General features: G+C 44.4%; 1 protein-coding gene across 1 annotated transcript in view; it reads right to left on the bottom strand.

Annotated features, from left to right (window-relative positions):
- Window positions 1–2,872: 2,872 nt before the first annotated feature.
- Window positions 2,873–22,011, bottom strand: part of LOC126540953 (calcium-activated chloride channel regulator 3A-1-like) — a 29,490-nt gene continuing 10,351 nt past the window's right edge. Inside the window, exons 3-5 of the mRNA XM_072286173.1 lie at window positions 21,341–21,502; window positions 8,698–8,958; window positions 2,873–3,596 (exon numbers count right to left, since the gene is read on the bottom strand). Of these exons, the coding sequence (XP_072142274.1) occupies window positions 3,145–3,596; window positions 8,698–8,958; window positions 21,341–21,502 (875 nt within the window). The 3' untranslated portion in view covers window positions 2,873–3,144. The remainder of the gene's footprint in view (window positions 3,597–8,697; window positions 8,959–21,340; window positions 21,503–22,011) is intronic.

The raw sequence follows: 22,011 nt of genomic DNA, 5'->3' as shown, positions 1-22,011 counted from the left end.
ATTAGTTTTCATGTCAACTAACGGATTTGCAAACTTCATACTTCTATTGCTTTTAAGATTTACGGATTTTCGACCATTCTTGTCGAATATGCCATAGCCTAAATCACAAGTATTATTGCAGCAATCACTGTGAGTTAACGTTCTTTCTTAATTGCAACAATTATCACTTAGATCGGTTGAGCGGTTTTCTGATAAAATCGGTTATGCGTTTTACATGTAATCGAGCAGCCGGCATCAAAGACGATCACGAGCTAAAGCTTCCTTTTACTGCAGCACACCGGCTCTATAGGAAACCCACGAGACATAACGCTGACTATACGTAAGCCCACGGCCGCAGTGGTGCACAAATATTAAAAAAAAACAATCAGGAAAGAAAACCCAACGGGAAGCTTTGAGGGAGCCGTTATCTCGGCCAGACATCCCACCCGGAATGCCGACGAGTTCTCTTGCAAGCTGTCTAGCAAAAACGCCGATTCATATCCAGTAGAGCAAGTAGCTGGTCGTCTTCGAGATAAGGCTGTTACATAAGCGCGCTCTTTTCCATGTACCGAGGTGAGACAACAGTCTCAGGGTCTGTTTCTTTTTATTGTGTTTTGTTTAGTTGTACCCGAATGTCAATTATGTAAGCTCGATACGACACGTGGTGACGAAAAAGGAAACTGAACGTATGTCCAAAATTTCAGGGTATGTTTGTCAAAATATTTGTGGAACAACATATATTTATTTAAAAAGCAAGTAGAGAAAACGCCGCCGGAAATTGAGAATGATTCCTTGTGTTTGGAACAACGCTTCCACCGTTATCAGTCTAGCCGCCTGACGTAGCCACTTCTCTGCTGCGCTTATGTGGGTATTCTTCTAACCTTCCGCGGTGGGTGCAGTACGTCTAGAACCGCAGCGCTGTTGTACGGGACTGGCGGCCACGCATCGTTGCGCAACTTCCCAAATAACAAACGAGTCGGTTTTGGCACTTGGTACAGCAGTAAACGAGAGATCCAAAAGAACTGCGATTGTTGCGCAAATATATCTTTCTGTATAATTCTCCCAGAGCTAAATTAAATAAAAAACTACTAGAAATATTTATTTTACCCTTTCTCTTGTTTACGTGTTCTTGGCAATGTTCTCCGTGCGTTTGTTTCCTGTGCGGGTCCATTCGATGTGGTTTCTTGTTTGTCAAGCAAAGGAGAGGTGTATCTCACACGCGTATACCTGTGAGATACGCTTTATTTCATTTCTCTTTTGCAGCTTTACGCGTCTTTATGGCGAACGGTGGTCATTATTCACATTTGTACTAGAAAATGTCCCACACCACCCCTCCTCATTTGGACAGAAATTTACCTTGGGTTGCCACTCCCCCCAACCCCCGCCTCCCGAAAAGAAATCCTAGGTATGTACCTGCTTGTACTGAATAGACAGTCAACTCTCACGGAGAATGAGGATCATTTTACCCGCACGATCACTGCAATCATCATGAAACGAACTGCATGAATAGCCGTTTGACACCTTTAGAGCCTGGGGGAAAACAAGCTTTCCAGGAATGACAGGCTCCTGTATGGCCGTCTTTCCAAAAACACAAAATAAATAGTTGTTGAGAAAATATCAGAAGTTATGGAAAAGTAAAAGAAAATGCGAATTAGGTATTTGTGTGCCCTGTGCACAATAAAGGGCATGTTACAAGGAAGACAACACTGGTTGTAAAGTAAAAGATAAGTTGCATACTAGACTGCAAAGAGACTAATTGGCATGCCAGAAGCGAAAATAACCGTTTGCCATGTATTGGATTAGAAAAAGGAGAACCGAAGGGCCCAGTTTTGGAAGGGCAATGTTTTTTTGTAAGAACGCTCGCACACATTTGTTAGTCATAACCACATAAATCCAACTATAATGAAGAAAATAAAAAGAAAGCAAGGGAGAAATTGTTCGTCGTTTTTAATTCAGGCGTAAAAATGATAAGCTAAAGGAAAATGGAGGAAAAAACAACTTGCTGACTGTGACAGCCGAACCCACGACCCCCGCATTACGCGCGCGTTGCACTTTAATCGTGCAATGGCTACGGCAATTCCCCCGACCATGCATTTTTCGTTATTTATGCATTTCCACAAGATCTAACCAAAGAGTGTTAACGAATGGCGCACTTCCACCGCTAAACCAAAGCTTGCATTATCGATTTGGTTTCTGTATTGCTACAAAACTTTGTCGCTGTTTTACTTCTGATAATTAGAATTTGCGATACTTTGTTCAGCAGGTGGAAGACAGTAACTCGATGTTAACATTCGGTTGTAGCGGGATATTTGAGTTGTTTTTATATGCCAAACTTTCATTATGCGCCCACCCTATAGTAAATTCACGGTTTTCCTTCAGCTGCGCGGACATTAGAGCAACATGAAACGTCCATGTAAAAGATTTACTTCACATTAGCTTATATTAGGTTGTTACAAAATATCTACGTTCTTAAAGTTCACTTCATTCTTTTCAGCGAGAATTTTACTGGCTTTTTGTTTCACTTGGGTTACACCTTCAGAAAATATTGGCAAAGCTAGACTGTAATGCTTTATAATGTGCGATTTAAAATCAAATCTGTCAATGTCAAAGATAACTTTTACGGACGAATTTTTCAGCCTTCTTTATTGCAACGGCCATCGCGTCAGCCGCAAGGGAGGCGATATTTACAGTACGTGCCACCTGGGCCCGCGCTCAGTTTTCTCCGCCCAGTAATGAACGTGAACTTCTGTATAACCTCCTATGAATATTTTAGGATAAATTAGCATGTCATTAACACATTAACTAAGAGAAACTGCAATTTTTTATTGGTCTCCGGCTTCTTTGTCAACCTATACACAGGTATTTCTCTCCAGCATCAAACCAAGGAATCATCCACGGCTTATCAAAAAGGTTTATTGATAGTATTGTACAAGTAGAAACGTGAATATAAATGCCCTTCACAACCAAGCTGTTTGCCAACCTGTTCATGAGACAAATGCAACTGCTTCCTCGAGGAAGATTAAGGAAATCTACGGTCAGTAATTTACGTCACAGTCATGGTAAGCTTTAATTCAGAATGTTAACACGCGTAGCTACAATGCACATTGCACTCTTGAATCCAATAATAAAGCAAAAATAATTGCGTCTCAACATTCATGGCCATCGTTACTCCTTTTTGGGTTCAGAAATCGGAATGCTGCTGCGCCGTTTTATCTTGCGCCAGATCGCGAGTGCGCAAAGCGAAACTAGCGCTGTTGCGAAACCTGCTATTGCAAAACCAACTAATATCGTGTTTACAAGAACGGGCGATTCCTTCCATGAGGAATGTTCCTGCCTGTTCCGAGCGGAGGAAACGACAACGACATTGGACATATCGGACACGAGCCCAAATTTGTTAAATACGACTGCTGAAAGGTACACTTTCCCCATCTCGTCTTTTCCTTCGTATATCTTAAAAATTGAGGCCGGCAGCGCCACTTCAACTCTATGTGATGTTCTCGACGGTCTTGGTGATAAATCACCGTGAAGCACATTTGCTTCGGTTAAGAGGTCTTGGTCTTCGAATGCATTTAACAAGCTTGTGTAGTCGGTACTCGCACGCAGCTGGACGAATTCGACTGAAAGAACAGACGAAAAAAATAGCCAATAGTACTTTCATTAGTAATGTGGGAGCTACCAAAGCTTGTTTTTTTTTCACTAATGGCTCACAGCAACTGCTATCAAAGCTGATATTAGACGAGTTGGGTTAATGCTGCGTGATAGACACACACACACACACACACACACACACACACACACACACACACATATATATATATATATATATATATATATATATATATATATATGTATATACAAATACGCTTGTAGGCTTTAGCACAGCAGGCATTCTTCGCAACCTTGCTGATAACGACCATAATAAGTGATCCTAATTTAGGTTTTACAGAATTTCTATAAATAGCGTCTGACACATAGCACAATTCTAGTCCTTGAGCTCGATAATTGAAGGAAGCGCTCGTTACTTAGACTACAAAGCGACACACACATTCAACTAATCAACACAAATTACTAATTGAATTCCTAATTATTTACTTCATGGCAGATATGGCAATTTACGAATTGTAGCTGGTGATTTCGCAGGGCGTATCCACTAAGAAATAATTTTCAGGATGACGTCTGTTTCGAAGTGTTCATTGCCAACGGGAGCGACTAAATACATGCTTAAACAAGCATTTTTTTTAATTAAGTAATCGGGACAGTGCATTTTCACCGCGAGTTTGATGGCGCATATATCTAAACCCGTGCCATCCTGAAAATTTCCTCCTAGTGGATACGTCTTGCAAGTTCACTGGATACAATTCGCGGCACATATAGCTACAGCTATATGTGCCGTAAATACAAAAAAAAATAGAGAAGTTTTCTCAGCTACTTGATTATATGTTTCGATTTCTCATGCAAGTCATGTCCGCCTCTTCGAATAATCCAACTGAAGGAGTGCAATTATGCTATCTGCAACAATCATTTTCTTTTTAAATTTTGTAGCACATAATAATAATCACCCGGCATGTCGAAGGTACTATTCTGGACTTCTCAATCAGAAAATGGCAAGGGCCGGAGTGCTACTTAATTTCGACGTTACTTTCCTCCGTACAGCAGATGATCAAAGTCGGACGTGGTGGTAATATTTTTTATTCTTGCTTATTCGTTTTTACACGACGCAATAAAGCGATCACATCAACCCCTTCCTTCAATGACATTTATGTCTCAGATAACGTGCTTTTTCAACCGAATTTGCTTGATGCCTTGTACGCGTGAGCATGCGCTCGGGTCTGGGAGGGCAATATATGTAGGATGCTTTTGCGCTCATTAAATAGTTGAAGTAAGCGCCCGTGATGTCTCCTTTCTTGCGCGTGTGGTCCTGGCGCAAAATTCGTTTATTCCGTCCATTTCTATAAGTAGCGTCAGCTATTTTCCGTCGCCGACTCTGTAATGTATTTTATACCAATCATTATACCGGAACTGATGTAGGCCAGAATGCTCGTCATTGAGTTAGTCGCTGTAACGTGTAACAGTAGTTATACCCTAGCATCCGTATATTAGGAAACTGTATAAAGCAACTTACTTTCTTTATTGAAGCAGTGGAACTTACGACGCATGCTGGGGTGGAACAACGGCCGCATAACAAACTGAACTTTGGATATACTGAACTCGAGGAGCCCACAGCAAGCGTCATAGCGTCTCTTGCACCGCTCCGTTGCACGGTTTAATGGATGAAAGTTTATTGTATTTTATTGCGATAGCAATTATATCGACACTTCAGACGGATTTCTGCCGTCGCCGTGAGGTGCTGCAGAAAGTCCAACGGCGGTAAAGATTTCGCCGCGCGCCGTCTGCTGTATGCGCGAGTCAAAGCGTACGAGGGCGAGCGTCGGACGCGGCTGAATCTCGCGTGGGCGAGCGAGTAAGGTGAGGCAAAAGCGCGCCCTCTTGTGAAGCGCGCGAGGCACGGAGGTGAGGCGAGCGCGAGGGGGGAAGTTCTTTTCCGGCGGCTGCAGCTTACGGTGCTGCAGTGCGGGCGCCGTATCTTGAAAGCGATTGTGACATGGCCAAAGTGGGCGCCCGCGCGGGTCTCATCTTTAAAGCAATCTGTGATGTTTGCAGAGTGCGCGTAGTGTCGGCAGCTTCGTATGCGCTCTGCTTTCGACGTTTCGTTCGCGTTGAAGCGAGAGATTCACTAAGGTTAATTCGCTCGCTGCTGCTACCGCGATTCCTCGCTCCAGCGCTTTTAAAGCGAGTTTCCGCGGTCATCGAGCGAGATGAGTTCATGTTTAAATGTTTCTACGGCCGATAAAACTACCATCCTGACTTCGTGTAGCTATCTACTAAATTACTATCGAAATCGGTGCTTTGCCCTTTAGGCGAAACTGCGATCTTTTTGTCACGCTTTCCCTTTAGCGCGTGCTTTGTTTGATAGGTATTCTTCGCCGCTACCGTTCCGACATTCAGGGCTACATCAGCTCTGCAGAAGCTCGAGCAACGCGAACGTCATTCGTTGTGAGCTTGCGAAACAGTAAGGCAAGGCAAAACTTGCTGCTTACTATACATGTAGTTTTCTTTTCAGCAAATTACTTTCTTCCTTGCTTCCTTTCAGCACTCGTACATCATTATTTCATCACAAACCTTCATTAAAGGCAAGTTTGGATATATCGTATGTAAAAAAAAATTTTTATGAGGAAGAGATCCTACCGCCATTTTTGTAACATATCTTTTCTGTTTTCTTCTGTTTCCCTTTAGCTTGTCCTTCTGTGATTTGGCCAAAATAATCTGTGTATTGTTTTTCCGGATTTTCGGAGAAAGAACCGTCATAGCTTACTCCCATAGGAAAATAACGTTTACTTCCCTCATGACTGGAGGTCTCATGTACTACGAAAGAGTCCAACGCTAGGATGGGGTTGTTAATAGATCATAGAATTACAAACACGCTACGTACAACATATGAAATGGGGTCACTAATAGGACATTTGGTGACGAGACAGCTGGCACTGCGCGACACCATCCAAGTATCCACTCTATGAATTTATATAACCATGCTATGAGTGGGATAACTAGCCTTGATTGCAGCTGTACCTTACAGGTGCATTCAGGGACTAAGAGAAATTGGCTCGCATATACGAGATCTATCTGTGTATACTTTCGTGGCTGGTCAACCTACACACAAATGTTATTTGAGGATAATAGAGAAACAAAAAAATATAATTTAGCTCGCAGTAAGGATGACAAATGCTTCGCCTTACCGTATGAGGACTAATTCTATTAAAGATGAACAAAGATATTGTCTTTCACCACAAACGGAAAAAGCTTCCTGTAGTAAGAATGGAACTTTTCCGCTTTCTTTGTTTGTTTTCTTTTTACATTTATTTTTTTACAGTCTACAACACTATTTTTAATGCACAAGCTTGTTTGGTATAACCGAGCTAGTCTACAGGATTCGCGGGCTCACCCATGTACAGACAGACAAATGACACAGCACACACCCATGATGATTCTGTGACCTAGGCATGGTCAAATGGCCTGACAATTGGTCACGTGGTGTAGCCTGCGCCATAGTCACAGAGCTTAATCAGCCAGCCTATGGTCTGTGCCGGTTTATGAAGTCATTAGAGACGCATCTTCGGGCAGAATAATTTGCTGCGCACATGTCATGATGCTGAAGACATATGGTTTAGCAAGCCTTAACCTTTAAATGAGGAATAGGTACTTCGCTTCAACATAAGCTCGTACAACGCTACTAAACGTAGTCAGGAGTGCGACGGAATACCGTGAGGTCAGGTAAACGCATTGTTAGAAATGAAGCAGCTCACCGACCAAGGTCAAAATAAAGATGCTTCTTCGTAGGATGGGCTTTACCGGTATCGTGCCGGCATTCGGAGAAGTGGGCTAGAGAAAGTCCTTTTAGGAAACTCGTGTTTTTATAAAACGTTGTGTACAGATCGCGCATATGCCAACAAGCAAGCTTAAAGGCGATTTCATCAATGTCCTCTTCCTCGGGTATGTTTTCCTGGCGTGGTATGCAGGATGCTGCGCGACGACTAATCGGTGTATATCGGTGGAAGCGGAAATTTCAGCAGGCACCTCAAGCAACGCAAGAATATTGTCACGTGAGGCCCTCGCGGAGCACGCCGAGAAGACGGGTCGCGAGATAAGCTAGGACAATGCGAGTCTAGGCGGCCAAAAAATACCACAGTCAATAGATCCTCTGACACAACTGAAACCATGTGTACTCCTGAATTGTGCGTCATACGCTCAACGCTACTCAGGAACCCTCTGCTTAGTCGACATTTCATTGTGAACAAGGCATCTGTACGAATTTCGAAGCGTCATTTAATTTTTTTTTTTACCTTGGTCCGTGACCTGCTCCATTTTTAACAGTACTACTACAAATGAAACAAGCACATGACACTTGGTGAAAATAACGAGAATCGAATGAAAACAATTTGATAATTCCTTCAGTGTTACTTTTTTACAAAATGTTCATTGCCTTCTTTCTTGCTGCATTTCCTTACTTATTTATTTCGTTTTTTTTTACGCTAAGAGTGCTTGACTAAAAATGAGAAAAGCCAAACTTTTGCTAGACCGCCTTTTTAGCAGTGTTAGGTTCTATTTATGCAGTCTTCTTGCATTCTTCGTGCAACCTCGTAAATATTTTATAGCACAAGAACGTTTCCGGAGGTATCGGCGATAAATTATACGAGACATTCAGATTTCCTTGATAATGCTCTACTATGCAAATTGCTCCCTTGCCTGCTCGTTCGATTTATTTCTATATATTTGTATGTTTCTAAACTTTGCGCACATGTTTTATAGTAACTCCAGCATGTTCCTCTCCTTAGTCTTCCTCTTTTCCGAACGCTCACTAGTAGTTTACAGGTGTTTTTTGGATAATCGTTGTTTTCCTTAGCATCTGTATATCGTAGCGTCTGTTATGCGCTGGCGCCGTAGTCTTGGCTTTCGCCTGCATCCAAAGTTCAGCTTGCAGCTCTAGCTGGCAGAAAGTGTGTGTCCCATGGTACGTGTTTTCATTAATTGGCATTGTTCATTTTTGCTGTGTCAGCTGATATTAAAGCAATAATCACACCGATTAGCAAAAGGTCAATAGAAAGAGAGAAATAAACATCGCTTAATATTATTGCCCGAAGACGAGCGCTCGCGAACACTCACCTGTGCCTGTGTCTAGATGGCCGCCAGGCCACGTCCATGAGAGACGAACACTGAGCGTTCCGTTGCACGAACCTGAACTGCCAATTACACGAAGATCGCGTATGTTCCCTGGCGGCACGCTCATTTCGTTCAGTTCAGTAGTCACTTGAAAGCTGCCTCCGACCGCAAACCTTTGCACTAGTAATAATGGGGCAGACCGACGCGACCGAGCACTGCGCGGTGGATTCGACGACGTGGATTCCGCTGACGCAAGTTGATATCCTGCAGAGAGAGAAATTTTGAGGAAACAATTACCATCATGAGAGAGGGCGAGATCGGTTGAAAAAGAAGGGGAAGAACTGCCGACCACACCGTAACTGTCTAGCGCGCGGCTGGCACGTTAACATCGGTCATAAGTGTGGGAAAGGAAGGGAAGATGGGACGGAAAGATGACAGATAGGAATGAAGAGAGTGGTCGCAGCCAATAGCGCTGCTGGCACGAAATGCTCTCCGAACGCTACACCGGCTGAGTAGAAACGCGGAATGTGACAGATGCCGTGGCACCGACTTGCCTTGCGGGCAGAAATCCCGTTGCCTCATGCGTGCGTCGGGAACACCGTCGGTCCTGAACGATCAATAAACGTGGCCAGGCTACAGTGTGCCTTATCTAGTTAGCGGGCGGATCTACGTGTCTAGTGGGGGCATTTTAGGCTGCAGACGAAAAGAGCAAGCGCACGGCACTCGTCAAATAGCGCTTGGCGTGCTGCAGCAAACGCGGTGCATTCACGCGTTCGTTTGCGCGCACTCGCGGCACAAGTCCTTTACACTGACAGCTCAGTATCCAGCGACAACGCTTATTTGACAGCGGACCCCACAATTAATGCGCTTTAATATATTGTACAGTGTATTTCAAAGTTATCAAGTACATTATTTGCATTTCGGAAATATTGACAGTTTTGCAGGGTTTAAAGAACAATAGTAATCGAGATGTGGAGGACCCTCAGTTTATGCTACTAAGGCATGCTTTACATTTAGTCGCAGCGGTACAAATGCAGATATTTAACGCATTTCTTTCGAACGAACTTTTCTTCTGCCAACATGCATATCCTTAGAGTCATTGTTATTAAGCTTTACTGGCCGCGAACTTGCGATTTCGCCGTGTCGATGCTCCGAGGAGGCACATGACGTCACAACGAGCCCCTCGCCGCGGATATTTCTCTCTGTCTCGCTCCCTAGTCACTACTGCGCATGCGCCACTAGCAGCACCGAGCCACAGGTGGTCCGCCGCTGCCCAGCGCCGCGCCTCTCCGCCGCCTCCGTTTGGTATGACGTCACACCGCATTCCTCGTCGTTGCGCTCACCTCTGCTCACACCGCCAGCTGCATCGCATGCCTGAAAACATGTCGGAGGATTGAAAAGGACAGCTTCGGTGTGCCGCAACCACAGTTGAGGCGGCAGTATGGACGGCGGCAATTCTGATAAGCAGGAGGAGGCATGGAAGAGGAAACGAATCGCGCAGGAAACAGACGAACATCGCGCCGAACGACTGCCTAAGCGCCGCAACATAGCTAGACAACCAGACTAACCTGGACTTGCAATTAAGATTAACCAAGGCTAACCAAGCTATGCCTTATCTTTCGCTACGTATATCCTGGCATAGCCGAGCTAAGCTACTGCCAATTTTTTGCAATGGTGGTGATAAAAAACTCGATATGGAGCTATCGTCCTGTATACCTTCTACCGTCTTTTTTTAGAATCACATCTCTCCAATATGATGGTAAAACGACAACAAGGTGAAAGCAGGAGCCAACGTTTCGACAAGTGGACTTGCCATCTTCAAGGCGGAGCCTTGAAATAGACAAGTCCACTTGTCGAAACGTTAGCTCCTGCTTTTACCTTGTTCTCATTTTCCTCATCGTATTTAATTTTCCTCTCCAGCCTTCCCCATGTTTTCCCTAAATCTCTCCAATAACTTTTTTGCACGTTACATGACCTACAATGACATCACTTTGATTTTAGAACAGAGCGCATCTATGAAAACTTATTGCTTGTTGAAAGAGAGACAATACTACAGAATTTTGAAAGCATCGATACTGGAGAAAAGCAATGCGCCCCAATGCTCCCATTTCTAATAATGTCATAAGAAGCCATATGAGATGCGATTTGGGAACCCCCTTTCACCCATAGATCATATGGAATTATCGGATACGAACGGAACTTACGGGACATACCGGTTACTTTTCCGTAGGGAATTTGCTGATAATGGGTATTTTTCATACTTTACTAAAGCTATCGATCAAGTTCTGCTTCAAATACTATTAGACCATTAAGTGGCGTGTTGTCGCATCCGTGGAAGCACACTTCAACTTATTCAAACACGCCTCAACGCCCACTCGCAATATACCAAAAACAACGCTCATAAACCGCTCATTATGTCCAGGGAAGCGATCTGGGACGACACTTCCGTTTTATATCAATGCCATAGTTACCATATATGAGAAAAGCAAATACATATGTATATCCACTGATGACTGTTCAGTACTAATCGACGCCGTTGACATTAGAAATGTTATAACGAAGGAAAGTTCTTTTTGCCGCATGCTGAAGAGATAGTGCAATGTGAATATGTTGATTTGAACCAATACAAAACCACACGTGTATAGTTTCGTACGGCTGAAACCTTGGTTTCAATCGGTGATTGCGTTGTCCTAGGTCCATACACAAATAAAGTTGAAAAGTGCGCCAAAGTCATCATCATCATCAGCCTGGTTACGCCCACTGCAGGGCAAAGGCCTCTCCCATACTTCTCCAACAGCCCCGGTCATGTACTAATTGTGGCCATGTCGTCCCTGCAAACTTCTTAATCTCATCCGCCCACCTAACTTTCTGCCGTCCCCTGCTACGCTTCCCTTCCCTTGGAATCCACTCCGTAACCCTTAATGACCATCGGTTATCTTCCCTCCTCATTACATGTCCTGCCCATGCCCATTTCATTTTCTTGATTTCAACTAAGATGTCTTTAACTCGCGTTTGTTCCCTCACCCAATCTGCTCTTTTCTTATCCCTTAACGTTACACCCATCATTCTTTCCATAGCTCGTTGCGTCGTCCTCAATTTAAGTAGAACCCTCTTCGTAAGCCTCCAGGTTTCTGCCCCGTAGGTGAGTACTGGTAAGAACAGCTATTGTACACTTTTCTCTTGAGGGATAATGGCAACCTGCTGTTCATGATCTGAGAATGGCTGCCAAACGCATCCCAGCCCATCCTTATTCTTCTGATTATTTCAGTCTCATGATCCGGATCCGTGGTCACTACCTGCCCTAAGTAGATGTATTCCCTTACCACTTCCAGTGCCTCGCTACCTATCGTAAACTGCTGTTCTCTTCCGAGACTGTTAAACATTACTTTAGTTTTCTGTAGATTAATTTCCAGACCCACCCTTCTGCTTTGCCTCTCCAGGTCAGTGAGCATGCATTGCAATTGGTCTCCTGAGTTACTAAGCAAGGCAATATCATCAGCGAATCGCAAGTTGCTAAGGTATTCTCCATCAACTTTTATCCCCAATTCTTCCCACTCCAGTTCTCTGAATACCTCCTGTAAACATGCTGTGGATAGCATTGGAGATATCGTATCTCCCTGTCTGACGCCTCTCTTTATTGGGATTTTGTTGGTTTCTTTATGGAGGACTACGGTGGCTATGGAGCCGCTATATATATCTATCAGTATTTTTACATACGGCTCGTCTACACCCTGATTCCGTAATGCCTCCCTGACTGCTGAGGTTTCGACAGAATCAAACGCTTTCGCATAATCAATGAAAGCTATATATAAGGCTTGGTTATATTCCGCACATTTCTCTATCACCTGATTGATAGTGTGAATATGGTCTATTGTTGAGTAGCCTTTACGGAATCCTGCCTGGTCCTTTGCTTGACAGAAGTCTAAGGTGTTCCTGATTCTATTTGGGATTACCTTAGTAAATAGTTTGTAGGCAACTGACAGTAAGCTGATCGGTCTATAATTTTTCAAGTCTTTGGCGTCCGCTTTCTTATGTATTAGGATTATGCTAGCGTTCTTCCAAGATTCCGGTACGCTCTAGGTCACGAGGCATTGCGTATACAGTACTTGGTGTCATATCATCAGAGCACATGTCCTGGAATGACCACGTAAAGAAATTATTGCTAAAGTAACGCAGTTGTTATTCCTACTCGTGATCGTGAGACACTTCCTATTTCTTTAAACAAAACAAAGAACATCTATATTATGCCCTCCTAAATTCATACTAATATTTTTGTGCTTTGATCTCGGGGTAACATCAACAAAGCTTAATAGAATCAGTTCGACACCGAAGAATCATAAGTTGATTAAAACGTTGCGCCAACCGCAGAAAATGAATAAGCTGTTTCGGCACCCACTCCTTAGCCTTGTTCGAAATCTGCTGGCTAGCCATTCTTTCACTACGAAATAAAGTGCGTCGCACAATCCGAAATGCGTCAGCCTTGGACCGTGCTGAAAAGCTTTATCACAAACAAAGTTACAATGCTGATAGACATTTACACATACAAACTATTACGCACTTAGAAAAGTGCAACATTAGAGTAAACGGGCGTGCCTTTCGAACTATCAAATCTCAAAAGAAATTCGGCGACGTACCTTCTTGGCATTAACCGACTGATTCTTTTATTCTCGAACACGTTATAGAACCGATAGAGCAGAACATGCCTTACCATAAGTACTAAGTAAATAAAACAAACTATTTGCTGGCGCTTTCACATCGCCCGCAGTGGTTGCTTAGTTGCTTTGGCGGCCGCATCTCGATGTGGCCGCAATTACAAAAACGTCTGTGCACAGTGCAAGGGTGCCCTTTAAAGAAGTCTAGGCGATCGAAAGTTGTCGAGAGTCCAGGACGGTCTCTCTGATAATGAGACACTACGGCGTGCTTCATTGTCAAATCATGCGTTTGGCACTTAAAGTCCGTGAATTTATTTAAGTTACAATTCTCACATTCAATAACAAATATTACATGAAATTTTTTTTAATGTAATCAAGCAGTGACATGGACATGACTTACAGTCACTAACTTTTTACAGTTCGCTAAATATATTCGCAAGCGTAAGTTTCACATGCGAGCTACGTGATTTATTCTGTTTATGGTTTAGCTCTTTTTATTCTTTTAGCTCCGGCCTCGACACATTGCCCCATTTAACAGAGGTGAATTTTATATCTTACGCTGGTGTACGTAGTATGCTGTTTAACTTGAAAAAGAAGAGTTTTTATGGTCCTGACGAAATTCCTAACATATTTTTCAAGCCATATGCCGAACTTTGTTGACGAATTTCATGTGATTTTATTCCGTGTCTGACTCATGACAGCACGTTTGCCAAATGAGTGGACAGCTGCCCGGGTTGTCGATGTGTAAGATGGCAGACCGGTTACTTATGCAGAATTGTCGTCTGGTAGTACTAACCTCCCAATGCTGCAAACTGGTACCACATATTATTTCTAATTGTATGTACACATTTTTGCAACATAATGGTGTAATTATAGAGTACCGCCATGGCTTTCGAAAAGGGTTTTCAACAATAACCCAACTAGTAACGCTAGTTAATTCGTTCGCTTTATCTCTTGATAACAACGGTCAAACAGAGGTAATATGTCTTGATTTCAGCAAAGCTTTTGACAAGGTCCCGCATGATAAACGAGTTTTAAAGCTTAGAATCACCCGCCGTGGTTGCTCAGTGGCTATGGTGTTGGGCTGCTGAGCACGAGGTCGCGGGATCGAATCCCGGCCGCGGCGGCCGCATCTCGATGGGGGCGAAATGCGAAAACACCCGTGTGCTTAGATTTAGGTGCACGTTAAAGAACCCCAGGTGGTCGAAATTTCCGGAGTCCCCCCACTACGGCGTGCCTCATAATCAGAAAGTGGTTTTGGCACGTAAAACCCCATAATTTTTAAAGCTTAGAATCCTTCGCATTCCTCAAATCTTTATCAACTGGATCTCCGTATACCTGACTAACAAGAAGTAACACACTAGCATTGCATAACACAACGTTCTCTGACAGTCTCCAAGTCGCGTCAGGGGTGCCACAGGGTAGTGTCCTTGGCTCCCTGCTCTTTTTGGCTTGCATTAACAATATTGTAATGCAATAACTGCTGATGTGCAAATTGAACTGTTTGCAGATGGCTGCCTTATGTCGAAAGAAATTTTTGTCTGCCGTTTACACACACACTTCGTCCATAGTGATTGAAAAAGGTCGATCATCACAAATACTTATGCGTTACATTGACAACTCACTTATCCTGGAACATACATGTTAATATTTTCTCATCTGCCTTTCGAAGGCTCTGCTTCCTAAAAGGTAAGCTTGAGACCACCCCAAGCAATGTTAAACTAGTATGCTACTATTCCTTAATCAGACCCAAATTAGTATACACCAGTGCAGCATGGGACCCGTATACGCAACTAAACATTAGGTGCCTTGAAATAATACAGATTAAATCAGTCTCGTTTATTTACGACAAATTCACACGAACTGATTTTCCGTCGGAAATAATGATAGCCAATGGCATTTCAGAATCGACTTCCTTTTGTTGCTTCTTAATCAAGAACTTGCGACACGTCCATCACCGTATATATTGCCGTTCCTAACCAGACCCGCAAAGCACCATGAGGCTAACTAACACCTTATTTTGCTAGAATTTACACCTACAAGGATACTTAATTTCCACACACAATTGGCACGAATTAATCCAGGTGTCGTCTTAGTCCCTCCTACTACGCCAAATTAGCAGTGTTGCACCATTTCACATCTCTGCTATCGTAGCGCTATTATTGCACTAGTCTAGAAACAAATTCCGTTGTTCTTTTGCATTCATTTATATGGTATTACATTTTATTGCACTAATCTTGAAACATATTCCAGTGTTCTTATTTCGTGCTTTATTATGTATGTTATTACAGTAGTATCGAAACGGTTTCTGTTGTGACTTTTTGTATTATGGCTGTAATTTTGAAACAACCCACCTGCTTGGCCCCAAGAGTCTGCATTATGTAAAAAGATACTCAGGGTTTTGCTGGTCGATTACTAATACCGTAATTTGTAATACCTTATCGTACAAATAACTTGGCGTCCACCTTATACCGTATCTTTTCAGGTCTACGCGTGTACCAGCCATCTTTTTATTACCTTCTAAGTCCATCGGTTATCGGCTTAGAAACTTGCGCAACACACCTAATGTGCGGAAATTAGCACATATAATCTATGTTCGTCCGCTACTAGAATTCGCTTCATCTACATAATCACCATATCAGGAGTGCCTTATCAGCGTGTTGGAAGCTGTTCAGAATAGATCAGTCATATTCATCATGCGTAACTACGACGATCTTTCTAGCATTATCCGAAAAAAATAGACATTTCACTTTAGTCATTAGAAACTCGCCGTCTGATCGCTCTTTTATGTCTGTTTCATACGTACATTCATATCAATAAATCCCTCCGTCTGCCGATTCGGGTACCTGTGCGCACGTCAGGACGCTTTTACAACAGGCTCAGTTTGATGCACGTACAGGGTCAATTGGTGGCATTTAACTCATCATTGACTCGCGCTATTCCAAATTGGAACAATCTTCCGGACCACATCGCATCCATGTCAAACTGCAAAACTTTTCTGTATAGGCTATTTGATAGCACTGCAAATGATGTTCTGAAGTACTGTTTGTAGCCTTTGTTTCGTTACCTTTTTATTTGATGCTAACTTGTCAACGCGATGGCGGTAAGGGCCCCGTGTCGTAGAAAATCCGGCGACGGCACCCCAGCGTCGGACATCCCTCCGGCAAAAAAATTTCGAGCCACGCATACCCAGAGTTTGACGGGAAGACCACATCGGAATAACCTACGAAACAAAGCACGGAGTACGGAGAGACGTCCCAAGGAAAATAAGGGAAGAACTATCAATACCCTCAATCCCCACAAACATGCAACCGGAGTTTCACCAAGATCGAAGAATCGCAAGAGCGAAAGCTCTCCACAGAATATTCCGTAATGCCAGGGACGGGGTCTGTGTGGACGCCGCAGAGTACGCAAATAGACAGAGTATGTCGATAGTTGGTACAAGCAAAGAGGGTGACTGCAGAGTTAGCGGCACGGTAAAAACTGGCAAGGCGGAAGTGGCGGAGGAGGCTGTCTTAGCGCTGGCAATAGCCTCCACGGAGGCTAACATCGTAGTAAGCTACACCAAGACAGCCGTCAAGAACAATGCAAAAGGAACAATCTCGCCAAAAGCGCTAATTTTAAACAACTTTCGTGAAGATCGAGACATTCACATTATATGGGCACCCGCACGCTCCTTCCTTCCCGGGAACGAAATAGCGCACAACCTGGCTCGAGAACTGACGGACCGAGCAGGTGACAAGCAACAAATACTGGGAACGGACAGACAGGATGACCAGCTTTAAAGAGATCACCATACACTATAAACTGGGATGGGCCCATTTCCCCCCGGCACACTGCTCGCTCAGTAGACGGCAAGCGACGGCATGGCGCCTCTTACAAACAGATACATATCCGAACCCGGTGGCCTACCACCGCTACTACCCGGGCCTTTACACGGATAGATTCGGCCAAGAAAGGGCGGACCTACAGCATATGGTTTGGGCTTGTCCTCGGACACCCACGCGGAATAAAATAAACGAGACTAGACAGCAGTGGGATACCGCGTTGCTCAGCTGGGCACCGAAACACCAACTCAAGGCAATCCAGCAGGCCGAAGATGCCGCCAGGGCCCAAGGGGTCGAGGCCGTTAAGTCTCAGATCTGCTGTGCAAAAATAAAGTTTATTCCTCCTCCTCCACACATACCCAACTACGCAGGCCCTCCATGTGGCACAAGGAAATTAATTAACTAATTGAATTTTTCAAGGTACAGTACGTAGAAAATTTGTAAAGTACGACTTACACAATACCTACAGACATGATAGCGCCAGATTGTAAGTTGAATAGACGAGAAAACATAATTCTTTTACGTGGAAATTCAAACACAAACCCCTTTTAACGCGATAGCGCTTTCCGGCTACCATATGAGGTCTTAGTAGCAGCAGCGCGAACCCCTCGATTCAGTGCGCACCATAAAAAAAAAAATGGCAGTGGCTTGCCAGCTTGCCAGTGGCTTGCCAGGCTTGCCAGGGTAGTGGCTATGCCAGGATATACGTAGCGAAAGCTAAGGCATAGCATGGTTAGCCTTGGTTAAACTTGATTGCAAGTCCAGGTTAGTCTGGTTGTCTAGCTTTGTTAGGCGTTTAGACAGTCGTTCGGCTCGCTGTTCGTCTGTTTCCTGGGCGATTCGTTCGCTCTCCATCGCATTCCGATGTCGATTCCAGGCCTCCTTCTGCTTATCAGAATCGTCACCGTCCATACATTGGTTGCGGCACACGCGAGCTCTCCTTTTCAATCCTCCGACATGTTATCAGGCATGCGATGCAGCTGGCGAAGCGAGCAGAGGCGAGCGCAACGACGAGGAACGCGGGGTGACGTCATACCAAATGGAGGCGGGTTAAAGGCGCGGCGCTGGGCAGCGGCGGAACACCTGTGGCACGGTGCTACTAGCGGCGCATGCGCAGTAGTGACTACGGAGCGAGAGAGAGAGAAATATGCGTGGCGAGGGGCGCGTTGTGACGTCATGTGCCTCCTCAGAGCATCGCCACCGCGAAATCGCAAGTTCGCGGCCAGTAAAGCTATCGCTTGAAAAAAAAGAACCACAACGCTAGCCTTCGTGTATAGCATTCGCCGCCAGAGTTTCCCGGTGAACGTTGCCGGGAAGCGTGAAAATCACTCAAGGATCTTTGAATGCTATCGCGTTCCACTCTTAAAAGGGAAGCTTAAGCGTCCTCAATTTTTTTCTGTCCTGTAGAAATGGTCACCCACCGTTCTTAATGCCCTTCAGCGTGCCTGTAAGGTATTATGAACAGTCTTATGTATTTTAGAACGCCAGAAAGCTGAGCTATTTGGTAAGGATTCATTACGCAAAAAAGAGGTGAGGCGTGCACACAGGACACAAGAGTATAGAAGTGGACAACACGAACGCCGACTATCAATTGAAGAGAGCACTGAGGCGAAAAAAGAAAGAAGCCACAAAACAAATCTGCGCAAGCTCAGGAATGGTATCACCGTGTGTCAGTCCGGTACATATACCGGTCTACGTGAGAGATAACTGTTAAGGCACTTAATCTCTTCCTTATGTAAAGTAATCGAAGGCTGACTCACGCATGCACTTCCACCATCATAGATATGCCATGCCTCTACCATAAGACGCGCATCTTATCGCGCATTCATCTAACTCTGGCGTGCGGTTACAATCTTGGCAATGTAGGGGAAGATTAGAAGGCGATCCGCCGGTTAACTACCTTTTATGTTCCATTAGCCTCTGATTGATACACCTTCCCGTTTGCCCTACGTAGAACTGGCCACATCTAAGGGGAATTTTATAAACCACACCCATACGACAGTCAGTAAAACTTATTCTTATTGTGCTTCACTGGACAAAACTCTGTTCTTTTTTTTTTGCCTTTTACCTGCTCATTTTTCCTCTGTACGGCAGCGCATATCTTACCTAGCTTGAATTAGTAAAGGCAAGGCGCAGAAGACCAGGACTCAAGAAGAAGAACACAAACGACAGGACCGGCGCCTGTCCTGTCGTTTGTGTTCTTCTTCTTGAGTCCTGGTCTTCTGTGCCTTGCCTTTACTAATTCAAGCATGAACCAACTAGCTCAAGCAAGTGTTTTACTTACCAAGCTTATTGGGAGCAGTGCAAGCACCATTAACATCATATCTACTTGCAACTTTTTTAAGCCTGTGCGACACTGAATGAATGTACGGAATAGCCACTACTCTTTTTATTGCTATTACTGCTTTCTGTAATCACGCCCGTCCCACTCGAAACCGACTTCTTTAGGAGCTCAGCCACAGTGGTCACTGCTGCACTAGAATAACCTGCTTCTAATAGGCGCCGGACCTGCGCATTAAAACTGGCGCTAATTTTGTGCATGCAGGATCTGGTGAGAGAAGACTTAAGGCACGACATAGCAATTCCGTTTTTTACTTCTTTGGAATGCTTGGATTGAAAGTTTAGCAACCGCTTCGAAGATCTTGGGGAGTACTGCCAACCAACGTGATTTTGTTCGAAGACCAAGGAAATTTCAAGAAACTGAATTACGCGTCGCTGAGCAAATTCCTTGGTAAACATTAATGCTCCTCCATAAAGTTTAAATTCCTCACTTACTGAGGTAGCAGCGGATTCGAATCCTTCCCTATTGCAGAAAGTCCGGTAATCACCAACGTAACGAAATATCTTGATAACGCTATCACGTAAGGCTTTCTCTAAGCAGCTGCCAGCCTTACTCAGGTAAATATTGCTAAGAATAAGGGCAACCTTTGAGCCAATACAAATGCCTGATTTCTGTAGAAAAACGCCATCTTTCCACCCAATCAGCGTCGACTTCAAGTACATTGAAAGAATTTCTAGAAAAGCTCCCGTGGAAACACCGCATCTGTCAATAAAAACCGACTCTTGCACTTGTTCTTCAATGCACTCCTTCACGTAATTTAGCAACCCGTCATGCGGCAAGGAATAATACAGGTGCTCGATATCCATACTAAAAGCTGTACAATCACCAAGATTTTCCTCTCTCACATAACCGGTTACCCAAGTTGGTATCAAGCAGGCTCAATGAAGAGCGGCGCGTAAACAGCAGCCCGTACCCACGGTACCGGCCAACACTTTCAGAATGCACTGTCCATAATTTTGGTTAATTAGATATATAGCCGAAAAAAATGGTCTGACAGTGCCAAGAAGGCAAATTGAGTCAAACGCTTCTTTTCTTTCGAAACCCTTCTGGCGCGTCGCGAGAGTTCGTGTTATCTGTGACGCAACGTGCACGCACGATGTGCACAATGCCAACTCGCTGCGTGAAAGCGTATCTTTCTCCCGCAGTTTTATGCAGAACAGCTGCCTTGTGATTCTTTCATATGCTGACTGATTACTAATGCCTTACCCTATATACTGTGCTTATACCTGCTAATGTCATATTTTGAGTAGTATCTCCTCCTCTGACTTCGCTGGCTACCGCCAGTGACCGGCAACCATGTGGCCTGCGGGCAGAGGAAACACGCGCAAAAGACTGCACGTCGTCTGAGACGCGTACCATTTGAAATGTGACACAAACCACAGGAACTCTCGAGTTTACCGAAGCATTTGACGCGGTTCCACAGCCATGCTTCAATGATCGGTGTAATGTAGCAATGCGTTCCGCTCGATTCTATGCCCACTCTTATCATCCACCGTTAACAGCCACTGATCCCATTAACAACGCGGGCGGAGCATCGCTCCGACCACTGACGAATCGCGACAACAAGTGGCATTGCAAGAAACACCGCTGCAAAATCGCTGCCACCAAGACATGAGCACAAAGCACCGACTGACATTATGAAGCATGTTTACAGTGCTAACGAAGACGAAGCCTGACCACGAAATGCACATGGATGGGCGCTGGAGTTTGTACTTCGTCTTCCTTCTAGCTTGAAACATTGTTTATAATGCTGATAACCCACCCAGCCTTCATCTAGAGTAACCGAATGACAAGATGTTACGAGGTGAGATGATGACAGTGAATACCTTTGGCACATGAGAACGGGAGACTGGAAGGGTTCCGGTCAATGTACTCCAAGTGCGTTCGTTTGGAACTGCTTGCACGAGCAGTAACCGAGTACCTTCCTGGGCCGTCGAAATTAACGAAGGTACCGCTGTATATGCCATCGTCTGCCAAGTTGTCTGCACCTGCGCAGAATTCGTGAAGCATTTTATGCAGTAGTTCATAGCAGATAAAACATTTATCTAGCAAAATAGACGGAACTGTCTCGTAAAAGCCCTGTTCTCTTTTTCTCATTACCAAGCACCTCTACGATAAAGATGGTATTCTATCCATAAACAGAAAGTTTAGCTCAAGGTCGACTCTAATTTTCCTATGCAAATGGACGTCTTGCATAATGCCGACAACCCTGTGCGCCCATTGGGTTTGCGCCACCAACGTGTATGGTAGACGTTGAGAGTGAGCGCAGTATGTGCGTGGGAAGTTCGTGGGCCGCGCGGGCCCTGCTACGGACCGCGTGCACCATACGTTCATTTTTCAGACTGATTTTAACCATCATATAATTATGGTTACGCGTTTTTCACAGTCATGAGCTACAGTGGGATCGTGAGCTGTGCGTCATTCGTCGAAAGCCGTGTAGTCGATAGCATTCCCTTTCCAAGGATCAGCGTTCCAACAGCCAAGGATTATATGGCGG

The sequence above is a fragment of the Dermacentor andersoni genome, chromosome 2, assembly GCF_023375885.2.
Source record: "Dermacentor andersoni chromosome 2, qqDerAnde1_hic_scaffold, whole genome shotgun sequence".
In the NCBI taxonomy this organism is placed as follows: Eukaryota; Metazoa; Arthropoda; class Arachnida; order Ixodida; family Ixodidae; genus Dermacentor; species Dermacentor andersoni.
This window is presented reverse-complemented; position numbering and strand designations above follow the sequence as displayed.